General features: G+C 37.7%; 1 protein-coding gene across 2 annotated transcripts in view; it reads right to left on the minus strand.

Moving 5' to 3' along the window:
* Positions 1–5,273: 5,273 nt before the first annotated feature.
* The window catches only part of COL28A1 (collagen type XXVIII alpha 1 chain), a 67,868-nt gene continuing 57,215 nt past the window's right edge, over positions 5,274–15,926 (minus strand). The window contains exons 30-38 of one of the 2 annotated variants that reach the window (XM_008629931.2): positions 14,218–14,286; positions 12,176–12,256; positions 12,058–12,093; positions 11,842–11,878; positions 10,987–11,541; positions 9,646–9,833; positions 7,341–7,557; positions 6,736–6,912; positions 5,274–6,071 (exon numbers count right to left, since the gene is read on the minus strand). In XM_008629931.2, the coding sequence (XP_008628153.1) occupies positions 6,743–6,912; positions 7,341–7,557; positions 9,646–9,833; positions 10,987–11,541; positions 11,842–11,878; positions 12,058–12,093; positions 12,176–12,256; positions 14,218–14,286 (1,353 nt within the window). In that variant the 3' untranslated portion in view covers positions 5,274–6,071; positions 6,736–6,742. Of the gene's footprint in view, positions 6,072–6,735; positions 6,913–7,336; positions 7,558–9,645; positions 9,834–10,986; positions 11,542–11,841; positions 11,879–12,057; positions 12,094–12,175; positions 12,257–14,217; positions 14,287–15,926 lie in introns of those variants that run through there. The other variant, XM_017729318.1, reaches the window with a different exon arrangement.

Here is a 15,926-nt window from a genome sequence, read left to right on the forward strand (position 1 = left end):
GTCACCAGTGTGAAAATGAGGGTGAGAATGATCCTGATGTGACTGTTTGAATGAATTTTATAAATATCATAAATAACTTCTAGATCTGATGTTAATGCTTCCCTCTCCCATTGCAGCTGTGTGATGAATAGGCAGTGCTGGAGCGGGCTCTCATTACAGAACAGGATGCTACAGAAAAAAGTCTAAGATAAATAAAAGTAAAAATATTTCCCTGCGCAAAATATACCAGTTAAAAAGAAAAAAGAGAGAGGAGTTTAGTGAAATGATGTACCGAATGAAGCCTTGTTCTGTAACATCAGAAAGCTTTGCAGAGAATTAGTGTGTTGGGACATGCTGAGTTTGAGCTGAGTGGAGGGGCAGGTTCAGCCTGTGCCCCAGGCTGTATCCAGGAGGGGTCATGCTGGGTGTATTCAGGCAAAATCCAAAAGCAGAGACTGAAATCTTTACTCCTGTCTCAGACCTGCTGCACTGCCTTGGACACCAGCTCATGAGTTCTGGAGCCCTTCACTTTTCATTTATTTATTGACTGATTGTTAGATTTTTTTCTTGACTTGCTAGATTCTGCAGTATTGCAACCATTACAGATGAAGCAGGGTTCTGCAAGGGCATTCACAATATGATTATGGGATATGTTGCTCTTTGGCCTTCATACTATGGTATAGTGAGTGCATAAAGGCCCTTTTTACAGCTGGGTTCCTGCTCGGTGTAGATACCTTGACCCTGCAATGCTCAGAATCTGGTTTGTGGAACATCCTGTTTACACAACGTTCAGGTTAAGCCAGTTGTAAGTCAACTTATGAACTTGACAAAGAGACCAAGGAGAAGCTACAGTGGCTGGTAGAAAATGTAAGCTGTGAGATGAATTAAGAGGTAATTTAAGCAGCTTCTGCTGCTGAGCTGAGTTTTGGAAGTTGTTACTTCGATATTCCTTCTAAAAACCTGTTGATGACTTGCTGTTTGTTTTACAGAGGCATTTTGTTGTTTTCCTCCTGGCGGCACCGCAGGGTAATACTGTGGTCCTTGGGACCCTGTACTGCAGCTGCATCATTTAAGATGCTGGGATATCTTCTTGCTGACACAACAAATTCTGTTATGCTTGACTTGAGGACCAGTACCACATCATTACTCCATGATAACCTAAATTACTGATGTGGACTTCAACTTATTTAGGGGATCTTTTTTTGGATGATTTTCCCCTCTTAAAAAGGAAAGCTTCAACCAGCTTATGAACTGTAAACAGATCAGACATCACTGAGAGTGTAAAAAAAATCTCAAAAAAGCCTGACATATAGCTGCTAAATTCTCAACAACTCTGCTCAATGGTTTTCATTCAGACACATTCACTTGTATCCTCTAGAATGTCCAGCAAGTACTGTGACTTTTGGTTGACTATATTGTACAGTCCATATGGAAAAAGAATGGAAGATTTCTACTTGCAAACATGATTATTCCCTTCAGGCAGAATGCAGTGCTGCCTCCAGCTCTGCCCTCATCAGTATACTTTCCAGTTATTACAGATACTGTGTATTTTGGCTGCCTTCGCCTCTAGTCACTTATGATCTGTTCAGTTATGTTGTGTGCAGACTAAAAACATCCCAATCATAGTTCCCTGAGGGACCTTGAAATAAAAATATTAATTTTCAAACCCAGATTTTATATGTGAATCTCATTATGTGTTAATTAATTGGAAAATACTGCCTCTCTGGTCAGCAGAAATATATCTCACCTATTAATTTAGAATGTAGTTAAGACTGATAGAAGCTATCCTTTGAGAAAACATGATGCACTAGGGAGTTGCCCTGAATGAAGTAAGAAGTTGCTGAGATTGACAATTATGTCATAAATGTAATTCAGAAGAATTACTAGCTATTTGCTTTCCACGGAAACATCTGTCCCCAGCCTCAATCTCCACACCCATGCCTGTGTGCTCAGGCAGCCCAAGGCACCCCAGGGCCAGCAGGCAGCAATCAGGCCACAAAATCCCTGAAATCCTTCTCTGAAATCATGCTTTCCTGTGCTGAGCATCTCCCCTGCAGTCCCTCTTCCCAACCCCTGCTACTGAAGGCACATCCTGGGGGCCTTTTTGATTTACTGATCATTTATTTACTGCTCTGGCAGGGTTTTTTAACTGTCCTGAAAGCTTTAAGCTGCTGAGACAGGACCAGTCAAAACAATTCCAGTAGCATTTGGGATTAGCTGTGTTATTTTAAAGCTGATCCAAAACTCTTTGGGGGTTTTATTCACATGTTGAGCTTGTGCTTGCCAGATTGATTCTTGACAAAGCCCTTATTGACCACTATTTTTATAATAAGAAATAGTTTTCTTTGTGCCCCAGGGTTAACCAATGCAGATGTTGGTGATCCCTTTTGCCAAACCAATAAAATGCAAGAAGTCTCCCTGTCCACATGCAGAGAGGTTGCAGCTGCTAAAAGGAGAGATTGTGGGACAATGGGCTCTCCTTCTTTTATCTTACAAATTGCTCTAAAATAGGTCTTACATACATTAGAAAGCCAAAACAGAAAACCTTTATGGAGTATGTTTTAGAGACTTACCCATTTGTCTGAATTTCTACATATTCCTGGTTAGGAAAAAAGTCACACTTCAGTAGCATTTGGCTCAAAATTTGAGTTTCACTTATCCCTGAAGCTTAGAACTGGTTCAGGTCCATGAAAAGATATAATAATACCCCTGGAAATAAAGACCCTTATATTTAAGGCAGTCTCAAGCAAAAAATCTAGTAACTAAATATAATTTATAATTAATATTTCTTTGTCTAGTTATCAAGTATGGTAGCTGTCTCCTTATGTTTGCCTGTGGAATTTCAAAACCTTGATCTGCTGCAGCTTGACTTCAGCAGCACTTGGAAGAGTTCTACAACTGGGAAGGTAAAAGGTCAGCCTAGGGAGACAGAAATGATTTTAAAGAATGACTGAAAAGAAGCTACAGGTGGAGTAACAGTGATGTCTAAGATCTCAGTGCTGAACCTACAGTTTCTCATGTGTCAGCAGAAAAATTGCTCTACTTGCCAGTAGAGCTGGGGTGTCCCAGCCCACACACCTGCCCATGAATGCTTTGGCCCTTTCACTGAGGGGTGCAGCAGGAGGAGTTGCTTGTTTTGTTAATAAAAGGAGAATCATCAAGTTACCTGTGAGAACTGTGCCTGTAACTGTGTGTTGTGATGCCCTTGCAGGCTTTGAGAAGGGTGTGCTGTATGTACAGATGGTATCAAAAGAATTCAGGAAACAACCAAGGAAAAGAAGTGTGGGCATGTGGCACTAAATCTATGCTGTCCATAAAATGTTTCTTTACAAATGTGGATGTTGGTCTCAGCTATGCTATCAATAGTAACTTTTTTTAGTTTCTTTTTCTTAGTCTTTTTCTTCTTCTTTCTTTTTCTTTTTATTTCCATTTCCCCCTCCAAGGAATGTCTTTGATGGCAGCTTCTGAATGAGGAAAAATGTTAATCAGTTTTCCAAGGATGTTCAAAATTGCAGTGCAGGAAATGTTGCATATCTTCAGTCAATTTAGGGTAAGAGAGGAAATTTGAAGATGTGAAAGAAACAGAGGAGTGCAGACAGCAGGAAGGTCAATGAAAAGGCAGTTTTATTAATGTCTAAATGAGTCCTAGGGACGGACAGCGACTGAGTAAAGGGTTAAGGCAAAAGATGAATTCCATCTGATAGTCATTAACAAGAGACTGGTAGAGCTTCTCAAAGGGAAACGCTGCTGCTGTTCTATGTTGAGCAAATGGAGTACTATTTTCCTGGTAATTTTCTGAGTCTTAATCTGAACTCTTAAAATCAAGGATGTCAAAAAAAGAATTTATCTTATAATGATCAGTTCTATAGAAAAGTCTCTGTTACTCACTACTCTTAGATTTTATGGTTTATAGCATTTGGCCCAGTCCAGCAGAAGATTTAAGGATTTAATGATTAAACTACTCTTGCTTTTAAAATTTGCCCGTGACAAAAATAAAGGGTTTATTTTTCAGTGAAAACTGTAATGCTCTCAGCAATGATCTTGCATGATTTTACTCTAGCCGGGAATAAAACAGTGGATGTTTGGCAAGCAGGGCCCTCTCCTGGTTTCTTGCCCCATGACACCCTTGAGAAGACAGGAGCCAATGCTGCCAGTCACTGCTGATGCATATTTAGAGAAGAGTCCTTTCAGGAGGGAGTTATGTGCTTTTCCATAGTTTACTATATATCAGAGCATACCTTCAGAGTTTGCAGTCTGGAGATACACAAAAAGACCCAAACAGAAAAGGATGCTCGTTTTGGGATAATCTGATTTGAACAGCATACAACTGTTAAAACAACCTTATAGCCTTCACTTTTCCCTCTTTGCTACAAAAGGCTTAGTCAACTCTACATAAAAGTGAAAAATAAAGCAGTGGTCTTTTGTATAACACCGGTTTAACTGCATTAAAATGAGTCCTTGTGTGCATGTTAAAGAGTAACTGCTTGTTTTATAACCTTGTTAAGTAACAAATGATGCCATTCTTTGTACTTACTAAAGCTTGTCAGCTTTACCAGAAAGGTTTTCACTAACCGTTATAGAAGATATTGCAAACCCATAACCTACATTGTCACATTTATTCCCAAACTCATTATCCTCAATATTTCTTAGACAGATGTATTTCTTTGTCTGGAGATCTGGAACTGAACACACAGCTAATCCCATCCCTCAAGCAACTGCCCAAGCACACAAGATTAGAACAGATTTGAAAGATCTTGCAGATTCCTAGGCTTTCTTGCAACTCCAGTGGGCTTTGCTGCTGTGAGTTTCCAGGTGCAGCTAAATGTACAATATTCCTGGTAGGATTAAGGAGATCTTCATAGTATGCATAGTACAAGGTAATATGTTTCTGTTTTACTGGTCCATGTCACACAGAAATTAATTGTGCCCTCGGAGGTTTTTTGAGAGATCATCATTTTAGTATGAGTATATTATCATCATTTTAGTTCTGAGTATAAGAACAGGATGTTTTCTGGGGCTGTTCTCAGTTTATTTCATTTCTAACTTCAAACTTACTTTAAAAGGTCAGATTTTTGGGAAAAAAAATTAAAAACTTTTAAACTCTTCTTCAAGCACTGATTTCCATAGAATTAGGTTTGCATCCTATTTGCTGCAAAAAAAGCTCATTTTGCAAGGTACATCCTGTCATTTGTTCATAAATTGTGTAAGGAATTGTTTAAACACATCAAGAATTGTCCATACTGGCTGTGTAGATTCTAGTCTTTTGTTTATGAAGAAATAATGATGCTTGACTCTTCATCAGGTATTAATTTCCGTTTTAATCATATGTTTGTCATTTTCAGTTTTAACAACGTGCTTATATAGGATTATGGCTAAAAACAGAAAGGATATGGGTAAACATTATTATACATCTTTCAGTGGTTTTCCCGTTTTTGGTTTAGTAGCATATATTAGAGTGAAATAAATTTTTCTTTTTTTTTAACCCAGAGGCCCTGAGAAATTGAAATGTACTGACTAGCCTAAAGGACATGAAGAATCCTGTTTTTAATGTGTGTTTTGGATGTTAATCTAAGTGTGCTTTACTAACGGACAAAACCCCTATCTAATCACCTATAGCTGTGTTACTTACATTCCAAAGAGGAACTCTAATTAATAGAAATCTTTATTTATGTCTCTAAATGCTGTATTAAGAGTGCTAATTTCAGGAACCACTTACTATTGTTTAAAACTAGAGCATATTTTATTCTTCCATGAGACTAAGAGACCTCTATCATTAAGAATAAAATGTAAACAGTTTTGACATTTTAATCTGAAAAATAGAATTTCATTATTGCCATGTGAAGTAGTATCAAGTTACTGTGAATTTGGAGGGAAAAGGTGTGTCTGTATGTGTGATCCCAAGTTATTGCTATGGTGTTGCAGACAGCGTACATTATACGGGAATCTGGTTAACGTGCAGACCATAGTGGGGAAAGCAATAAAGTGCAGCAGCAATAACTTCATGTTAACACATCATTTTGGATTCTTCTCAGCCAGTTCTTCCTCAGAACACATGAACTTCCAGCTTCAAAAGTTCCCAATAGAAGTAATTTCTAGAATAAATAAGAAATTGTTTAATTTTCCTGAAAAGTTTTGAAAAACATGGTCTGCAGTTCAATAAAATTTTCCTGTACTGAAAGTCGAAATAGAGTATTTAATGCAAGTTATTGGGGGTGAGTTATATGGCTTTTGTAAAGGCAGTTTTGCACTATTGATAAATAACCTCTCTGAAGGCCATTCCTTGCTCACTAAGAGTAGGGATCTAAGATAGCCAGTATAGGCTGACTGGATTTCCAAAATGTAAGGTCCCTCCCCAAAGGAAAATTGCACTGATTTGAGAGGGACAGTCTTATAACTTGTAAGTTGTGAAAAGAATAAAACAAAAAAAGGGGATAAATGGTCAGTGGACACATGTCACTGAAGGATGGATGCCGTGGTCTGTCCTACTCAAGATAATAATAAGTTATCTAGAGAAGGGAGTAAATAGGGAGGTGACAAAGTTGGAGTAGGTGACAATATTGTGTCCCTTTAAAGTAGTTAAGTAGCAGTAGTAAAGTTGTAAAGAAAAGGAGTGACTGCAAGAAATTGCAGAAGGACCTTGTGATATTGACTGCATAGGCTGTGAGTTGAAAAGGAAAACTGAATTTTGATTAATGTAAAATAAAACATAAGGGCGAAAAGAAGTGATCAAGGGGGGACCTGAAGGAGACAACTTACTTATTAATCAATCAACACAGGTTTCTCGACATTCTTTTTCTGTTTCAAATCTGTTGTTGGTACCATTACAACCTCCATACCAGAACTGGCCACAAGAATTGCCATTCTTGTCATAATACCATTTCACCACGTAGTCCCAACAATCCCCTGGTTTCATAGGTTCCAAGCACCTTGGATCTGAAAGTGCATCAGTAAAAGTTAGCTCGGATTCTGGGGATAAGTTGTTATCTTAGAAGTGCCTCCTTCAGTAGGAAAAGCACCCCTTTTTTCTCTTTCTTGTAGTGCCTGGCCAAATTCCATTTCCATTAATGGCATACCTGAACAGGCCTAAAAATACACAGGATCACTTGGAAATAAGACTGCCTAAATCCTGATGCAAGAATCAAGCTGCTATTGAAATACCTAAGCATGCAGTTGGTACACAAGGGTATAATCTGAGTCTGAAAATCTGGCTCTGACTGTGTGTAGTGTCTGTAGACAGAGCACCCAGAAATACAAAAAGTCATAACATCTAAATTATATTGGAAGGGGGAGTGGGGTTTGCTCATTGCTTTTTTTGGTACAGTCTTGCTACGCGCTATCTGCGGGCAGTATTTATTACTCACTTTTTTGGGTTGTTGCTACCTGTGTTTGCAACACAGCTGGCTGGTGATCTTCAGCAGCAGTTCCACCAAACAAAGGATTGACAACTGGACTCAGGGGTCTGATTTCAGACATGTTATAAACTGGGGGAAGTATCGATTCTCTGTGAGCAGAGGTGGTCACAGTGTGGTCCTGAGCAGATGGCAGAGGTTCAGTGTATCTGGATTGCGATGGACTATGCTGCAAAAGGAGTCAAAATCTTAAAATTCTGTCTGGGCTCAGATGCCATGAGAAAAAAAATTACAGAATTATGCAGGAAAATTTTGCTAAACAATGTGTGAAAAAATACTGTTAACAGCAGGTCAGTTTGGACCTTCTTCTAGTGATTATTCAGTATGGAACCACAATTTTCTGACAATGAGAGCATAATGAAAAGGCAAAGTAATGACTTCAGTTTAGTCATTCAGCTGAATTCATTCAATTCAAGCAAATTTCCAGTCACTACTTAGTCCGTAATACTAATAAAACAAAAAATGGAAGGAATTTTTTGATAAATCAGTGCTGCTTAACATCTAGTACACTCATTGGGCATGATCTGACATCTTCAATCTGTCATATTTCTGGCTAACAGCCAGTTGCTAATCATTAGAATTTTAGAATTTACCTTGATAGAAGTGTTAAGCAGTCAACCCTGGTCTTCAAATTACAACTATTATATAAAAAATCGCCTCTCTAAAATTGTAGTATATTCAAGAAGACTTGCAAGGTTCTTAGTACAGTATAGTACAAATAGCTGCCTTAATCAGACATTGATTACCTACTGAGAAGAGATAGGAATTTGATACTATTCAATATCTTCCCATTTACAGGCCACTACTGACAAAGTCAGTTTGAGAAAACTCTTCAGAGTCATTGGAACTCAGCCTAGGTGAAATGTAAAGGTGCAGACAATTCATCCAATCCTTAAATTTTGCATTTCTTCTCTAGGTCTACAAAAAGACTGTGTTTATATATGATAGTAATTCAACAGTTTGAAGATTTAACTATAACCACAGCCAGCCAGAACCAAGTGTGTGAGCATCTAATCCTATCTGATATATCTGAGAACCTACCTAAGAATCCTTTCTGATTCTTATCACATGCTTTATAAAGTCAGCATCTGTCTTGGTTTACTTTTATTTTTCTTAATAATACAGAATGTCAAAACTGACCCTCAGTGTCTCACAGATCTGTCTAGAGGTACTACAAGCCCAAACCCTAAATCAATCACGCCTACCAAAGGAGCTCTTATTCTTAGAAATTAACCTGTATTTTGAAAGTGAACTATTTAATTATGAACGGTATTATATAAACAATAACACAAGGATAAATAATCTTTAATAATTAATAAGTGGATAATCCATTGACTCCTCCACAGTAAGTCAGTAATATTTAATTATCTCTAATCTGTATTCAATTAATATTTTAATACCAGTATCATGGTCTGCTATATCCATTCCATGCAGCTACAGAGGTTTACACATCAAATATTTCAACCAGTTTATCCATCTGGTTAATAGGGGCAAGCAAAGTTCAACTTTTATCACTGACTACTTTAGGCAAAGCAATAAAAACACCCTAAGGTGTTAGTGCTGATCTACTGCAAAGGTGACAAATATCCTAACCCAATACCCTGACAGTGGCTGAAAAATACTGGAGACCCAGTAAGGGAACTAAGGTGATACACACTTGCAGAAAATATTATCTATTGCATTAAAGCTCTCCCTGTCCTGTCTGTCTGTGCAGCAGCACTGTTTTGGAGGGCAGAACCTCAGTGCAGCTCAGGAGAAATTTAAAGCTGGAGAATGAAGAGTAACAAATAAGGAGTCCTATAAGTACAGCCCAATGTGGAAAGTGAAACAACACCAAAGGCTTAATAACTTGGAAATATGGCCGGGAACAACCTGGAAAGTGCATGCCACAACAAGAAGCATTGTAGTAACAATCAGCTTGCACATAAATAAATGTCTTATCCACTGTGTGCACGCCTCAATAGAAATGTACGAGTTTTAACTCACTTCTGAGCTTACGACCTACAAAAAATATGAGTACTGTTAGCATTTATTGAAACCAAGAGGCAGTATTACCCTATTTCTTTTGTAAATGTTTGTTCTCAACAAATAAGTTCACTCTAACTTTAAAAGTTTTTTCCAAACACATTGGTCTGGTCAAATGACATGTTATTTGCATATTAAAAGGCAGATGGTGAAATAAAGATGGTAAAATATTTGAATTCAAATAAAGACACATATTTTAAAAACATTTGATAACTGTTACTTCTTTACTCACTGGGGAACCAATTCCTTCAGTAGGAAGCGTATCAGTCTCGGAAGTAGTCATTTTAGGTAACTGGCCATTAGCATCTTCCCTGGGAATTTCAGATTCCAGACTTGGAGATGGAGATAACACATTGTAATTTCTGGTGTAGATTGAAGACTCATTCTCACAGATTTTTGTGATCAGTTTATTTTCAAGAGCTGAAAAGATTAATGAATTGATGACATTTTTTAATAGTAATCAAAAGAAGTCACAATGATTCAGCACAAGCTCTTAGTGCAGTATTAACCCTAAACCTTTAATCACAGGGTCTTGTGAAACACCATCTTTTGTAGTGATGTCAAAATGCAAATGACAAGTAATAAAGTAACACAGTCTCTGAACTATTTTATTTTAATGCCATGTTTTCATTTTAAGAAGAAACAGATGAAAAATGAGAGTGAAGGGAAGAAAGCCTTTACATGTAAGAAAGAAAAAGAAAATCTGGGCAACAGTTTTCTACTTATTTGCAAAAACAAAAAACACTAGTGAATGGGAATATTTTTATATTGAATGCTAAAGTCTGAGTCAGAGCCCTAAACGTAATCCCACTGGAACCAGAAAATTAGCTTGGATTCCTCTTAATGCCTTAAATCCAGACTTAACTTCATTCACAGTCTTAGCATAGCAAAATAAGATTATGCTCAGGAAAAGTATAGGCTGGTCTACAGTTAGTCTAGGTCAATGTACTTTTTTTTTCATAGGTCATTATAGATTTCCTCTGGGTTTGCTCCTGATTTCACCTGTAGCCACAGAATTTTTTCAAGCCACATACATTGAAATATACAATGTCTATCATATCCCATTCCCTTGTGTGCGGGTCCAGCATTTTTTCCCTGGAATCAGGGTGAAAGCATAGGTTTCCCTATGGCTTTCAGAAAAAAACCAAAAGAATGAAAGAATGCTTGTAAGAGAGAGTGGAGGGATTCCAAGACTGACAAGGCCCAAAAGAAAGAGAGAGTCCGAGATGTTACATCAAGGTGGAGGGAAATCTACATCTCTCTCGGATGAAACTATGGCCAAGCACAAAAGGACTGTGAAGGAAAGCTGATGCAATCTCTCACAAAAGAGGAGTATCCCAAAGAAGACCTGGGCTTAGAAAATTGATGTTCTTTGTAGTTTATTGTTTCTGCAAGAGGCAAAAATTTGGCAAAGGTTTCATTTGGCCAAAGATGATGCGAAACAAGAGTGAGCTTTATCCAACAGAGAAATAAAAGCTACCACTCAGTAGGCTGCCTTGCCTGGCCATGGGAGAGGCCACACTCCCTTACATGCTTATTTCAAGTTTCCTCTTAATGAAATAGTTTCTTTTACCTGAAAGTGTTATGAAGTCATCTATCTGGTAAACATGTTCGTCATCAGGGTCTGTTGCAATGAGCTGCATTTCTTTCAGGAAATCTTCATAATGAGGATCAGTCCTTTGAACAATCCCAATGACAAATATCTCAATATCTGTAGCATGGGCATCTCTTACTACAGTATCCAGTCGTACTTTATCACGACTGTCTGCTTGTCCATCCGTTATTACAACAGCCACCTTCCTTACTGCCGGGCGCGCTGCCTGGAATAAGCGAATGGCTTCTTGGATAGCTGAAGCTGTGTATGTACCTTCTCCTAAGTAGGGCATCTTGTCAACAGCTGATTTCAGATATTCTTTGCTTGTGTATTGGTTCAGAGAAGACACCAGGTCCACTTTGTGGCTGAAGTTGATGATGCCGATGCGGGTTGTAGCGTGGTTGGCTGAAACCTTGTCAATGAATGTTTTCATAAAGGTTTTGATAATATTGAAGTTATCCGGTCCAACACTTTCTGAACTGTCAATGACGAATACTAGTTCCAGTGGTATTACTCTACATTTGATACCACAACCTAGAAAATACCCATTTCAGACAATTTATGAGAAACCACCTTCAAAAAACGAATTGAGCTCACACATCAGATTTACAGTCAGTTAAAACCCAGTTAATGAATTAATTTCTAGTTACTGGTACTGATCACAGAAACAGAGCTGGACCAAATTACTTCAGGTATAGCTCTGGCAACAAAGCGAGCATCGTTTTCATATCAGTGGTATCCTGACACACAAACATGCAGGGGAAAAATCCATTCAGTCAATATAAATTCACTGTGTTTTATCAGAACTACTTTTTTCCATACTGTAATCCTTACCACATATTTCGTTGATAAGTCTGATAACATCTTCTCTCTGAAAAAGAGTATTAACTTGTTGTGTGTTCTGGTGTTAAGAATGCTGAAATATTTATTTATTTACAAAAATGCAGGCAATGCAATATCTCATAAAGACCCTCATAAAGATCACGTAACCTTTAAATATTTTCCCCAGATAAACTACTATTGTTTCAAATAATTTATTTATATACTTACTGAAAGACCAGCTTCACCTTTTCTTCCCCCACTTCCCTGAAAACATGTAGGGTGATATAATTAACAATTTGCTTAATTTCTATTTTGTAAATTTAAGTAACATGAAAATGTGTTTTACCTTTGGCCCTGGAGGTCCTGGGTCTCCAATCTCTCCTTTGGCACCTTTGCTCCCTGGATCACCTTTATCTCCATAGTCTCCCTAATTTAAAACAACTGTATTAAATACAGTCATAGCTCCAGTTTTGTTGATTGTCAGAGCTGGAAGGTTCCATGAGCTTTTAAGATAAATTTTCTGGCTTGTTTTGTTGTTTTTTCTTTTTATTAATAGCTTATCTTGTATGTATTATAAGGAGAATATCTGAAAGCAGGCTCTCAGAGAAAGCAAAATGGGCAGTAAAAGCATCTTTGAGAAATTTCTACGAAAACTTACCTTAGTTCTTGAGGGGGAGTAAAGACATCTATATGCAAATGTCAAGAATCTATAATATTTACTGTTCTTTGATTTTCTTGAACTCTAAAACCATGTTTATAGTGGACCTATGCTAGTTTAGACTTATGGAGAGATATAACTGCCTCAGATCAGCCCCTGTGCTGAAACTCACACCAGCTCTGCATAAAAGCCAAATGAAAACCTGTGAGCTTTCAAAGGACATATGAGAAGAGGCATGCTTGGACTGTTATATCCATTGGAAAATACAATGTTTCACATTTAGAAGCAATTCTGCACTTTTCCCCTCAACTGACTAGACTTTTTGATTTCCAAAAAGTGAGAGGTTTCAACATTACGAGACAGTTTTCATACAATGCAGGTATAAAATATATTGTAAATAAGATTCAGGTTCTAAATTAGACATTTTTTTAAAGAAGAAGATTGTACAGGACAGTTTTTTTACTTCTCTCTGGAAATTACTAACCAGCTTACATTTCACTTGAAATTTTAAAGCTTATGAATTTGTCTAGATTACTGTCTATTTTGATATCATTCCTCATTATTATCCAGCCAGTGGAAACACACAGGTAACTCCTGTGTCACAGCCTTCACTGTGGTTACCAGTTTGTTGCCAGTTTTAAAGAACCCTTTTGACCCTCAGTCTGATTCTGATCTTATTCAAACTGGTGTAAATCTGGAAATTGTACACAGCTTCTCCACAGCATTAAGAAAACCAGTTTCAACTAAGTAAGGTCTTGGAAGACAGTTCTTATTCTATTTTACAAAATCATAGTATCCAGCAAAGGATATTACTTTCCATTACCTGTCAATGAATTGAATCGAACATCATCAAAGTTAATGTCAGCATTAATAATAATGGAAAAGCAAATATGATTTGCTGACTGTGGTGGTGGTGCTACTTTCTTACCCTTAAATATACTAAAACCTGATCTTTTTGGTTTATATACAAAATTCCTGCGTAACTAAACCATTCCTTTTCATGTGTGACAAGACTGCTATATTAACACAAACACAAAAGTTTGCTTGGAGAAAAGTCACTTGGAGAGATTTACATTGGGTCACAAAGATTAGCCAATATACAAGATGAATATGAAGATCAGTGAAAATATTGCAGCTATTATTATAGTATGTGGCATTTGGAATGTGAGTGAAAACAGAACTAGGAGGCAGAAATTTGAATTTGTGTGAAAGAGCTTGATATTCGCATAAAAGCTCCCAAGCTGTTAGATGTGAATAGTTAAGTGTAGGAAATTATCACAATTTTAATAAAAACCAGGAAGTTATTCAGTAAGGAAAGATTCAAGCTTGGCATTCAATCATTGCAGAAAAAAACAAGTCAAATAAAACAAAGCCCTTAAATGATATTAATTCTAAAGCAATTCCTTTTTTTGTCAGACTGGCAAATAAAAGGACATTTTATAATACCCCAAAAACATCAAAAATAACTGAATACATAACTTTAATAACTTAGAATTATTCTCCTGCTAACAGGTATGACCTCATTCTAGGTCCTACTTTGTAATCTGGTCCTTAATGACCATTAGGATTTTCACAGACTTCAAAGCTGACAATGAATAGTAGGTACCTACCTTGCAAGCTAAACAAGGTAATGTCTTTGCCTTCTGTTTCTCTTCAAAGACCTGTCACACCAAATCACCAATAAAGGAAAAAACCCCCTTTTTTTTCCTTACTTCAAACTTAGGATTTACCTTTTGTCCAGGAAGGCCAAGTCCTAATGATCCTTTTAGTCCAGGAAAACCTTTATTTCCTTTTTCTCCCTAAACAGAATATGAAACTTAAGTTTAACTGAAAATTAATGTAAAATCTATGCTGTTCTCTATTCACTTTAGAACACTCTGCATCATAGAGAAAGCAGGGATGAAGCACACAAAATTAGTCTAAGGCTGGAGAAATAAGCAATTGGCTATGATTCAGAACATAAATGAGAACCTTATTAATTCCTGATTAATTAAATGAAAATTTGTCATTCCACTGAAAGAGCTGAAAGACAAAACTAACCTCTTAGAGGCTCAGATGCTTATTTATCCTGTCTATAAGCAGTAAAATGAGGTCCAAACCAAATTTTCTCTAAAAACACACATTCATGATCTCTCCAGGGTAAACTTAGTTTTTCTGATCTTAAGTAAATAAGAAGACATCTCTACCCTTCACAGTGTGGAAAGCAGAGCACTTTTCTGCTGATACTTCAAAAGAGAGTATCAGTCCAGTTACAAAGCTCAAAACTGTTTATAAGGATTGCTACACATGCCCTGCTGCATGTACTTTGACTTTAGAAGCATGTCCATACTAGCAGTGTGGGCACACAATGTTATAAAATACAGCTGTTATATACACACAGAAAATTCTTCATAGCTTCTGGATTCCAGAAACTTTCTTGCTTTATTTAATAGGGTAACACAAATGATTTTACAGCTGCTGTATGCATTTTAAACACAGCTAGAAGTGATTATATTTCCTGGTACATAAATGCTTCACCATAATTCACATTACATAAATAATTCACTTAACAGCAGTGCCTGGTGCAGATACCAAAACCAGCTCCAGAGAATGTCAGTGAGATCAGGAGCAGTTACCACCTGTATCAAACCTAACTATGAGGTGCAAGTACAGGGTTAGTCTGTTCTACTTTTCAGTCAAGAGCTCTCACTGCCCCTCTGAAGCATCTTTTACTAATTCTTGTATTGCTACTCACAAACGGGTCTAAAGGGGTGATACTGCTCATAATGGACAGAAAAACACAAAAATGTTTCCAAGTTTATCCAGCCTTCACCTAAGGTGCACCAGTGCAGCAGGACCGATCACTGACTATCCCTGCTGTGCTGGATAGGGGCTTACGGATTTCTGCAGGCAGAGAAACAGCTGCACAGAGCACAGGTAAGCCAACCTTCTCTTCCTTGTACTAAGGGCTCCTGGCTCACATGAGTTGGGAATTCACCAGGAGTCAGGCAATGAGATGCAGCTCCTCGAAGACACAGTGTACTACATGTCCATGGATGGTTTTCCCTGTCTGAATTCCAGATCTAACTGAGATCCTGCTGAGATGACGGCTTCTGTTTGCACTTGGGTGCATTGTGGTCTTGCCCTGTGCTAGGAAAGGTATCCAAGGCACTCCACTGTTCACATCTCCACTGGAGTACTGCTTTCATAGCCTTGCCCTGTGGGTGCCTCTTGGTCTACTAGCCCCGACTTGGGGAATTAAAAGCTCTGCTTGCCATCAGGGCTACCTATCCCTGACCTGCTAACCAGTAGCCTCTTGCCTCTGTAAGCAGAACTTCCCCTCTCCCCAGTTTCTTACAGCAGCAGCAATTCAGACACTATTATGTAAATGCTGGAGACTGGAAAACAGTGGATGTATCAAATTACATAGCTGATCCACTAGGGGGATTTCCTGTGAATA

The sequence above is a fragment of the Corvus brachyrhynchos genome, unplaced genomic scaffold (genome assembly GCF_000691975.1).
Source record: "Corvus brachyrhynchos isolate BGI_N302 unplaced genomic scaffold, ASM69197v1 scaffold142, whole genome shotgun sequence".
Lineage (NCBI taxonomy): Eukaryota > Metazoa > Chordata > Aves > Passeriformes > Corvidae > Corvus > Corvus brachyrhynchos.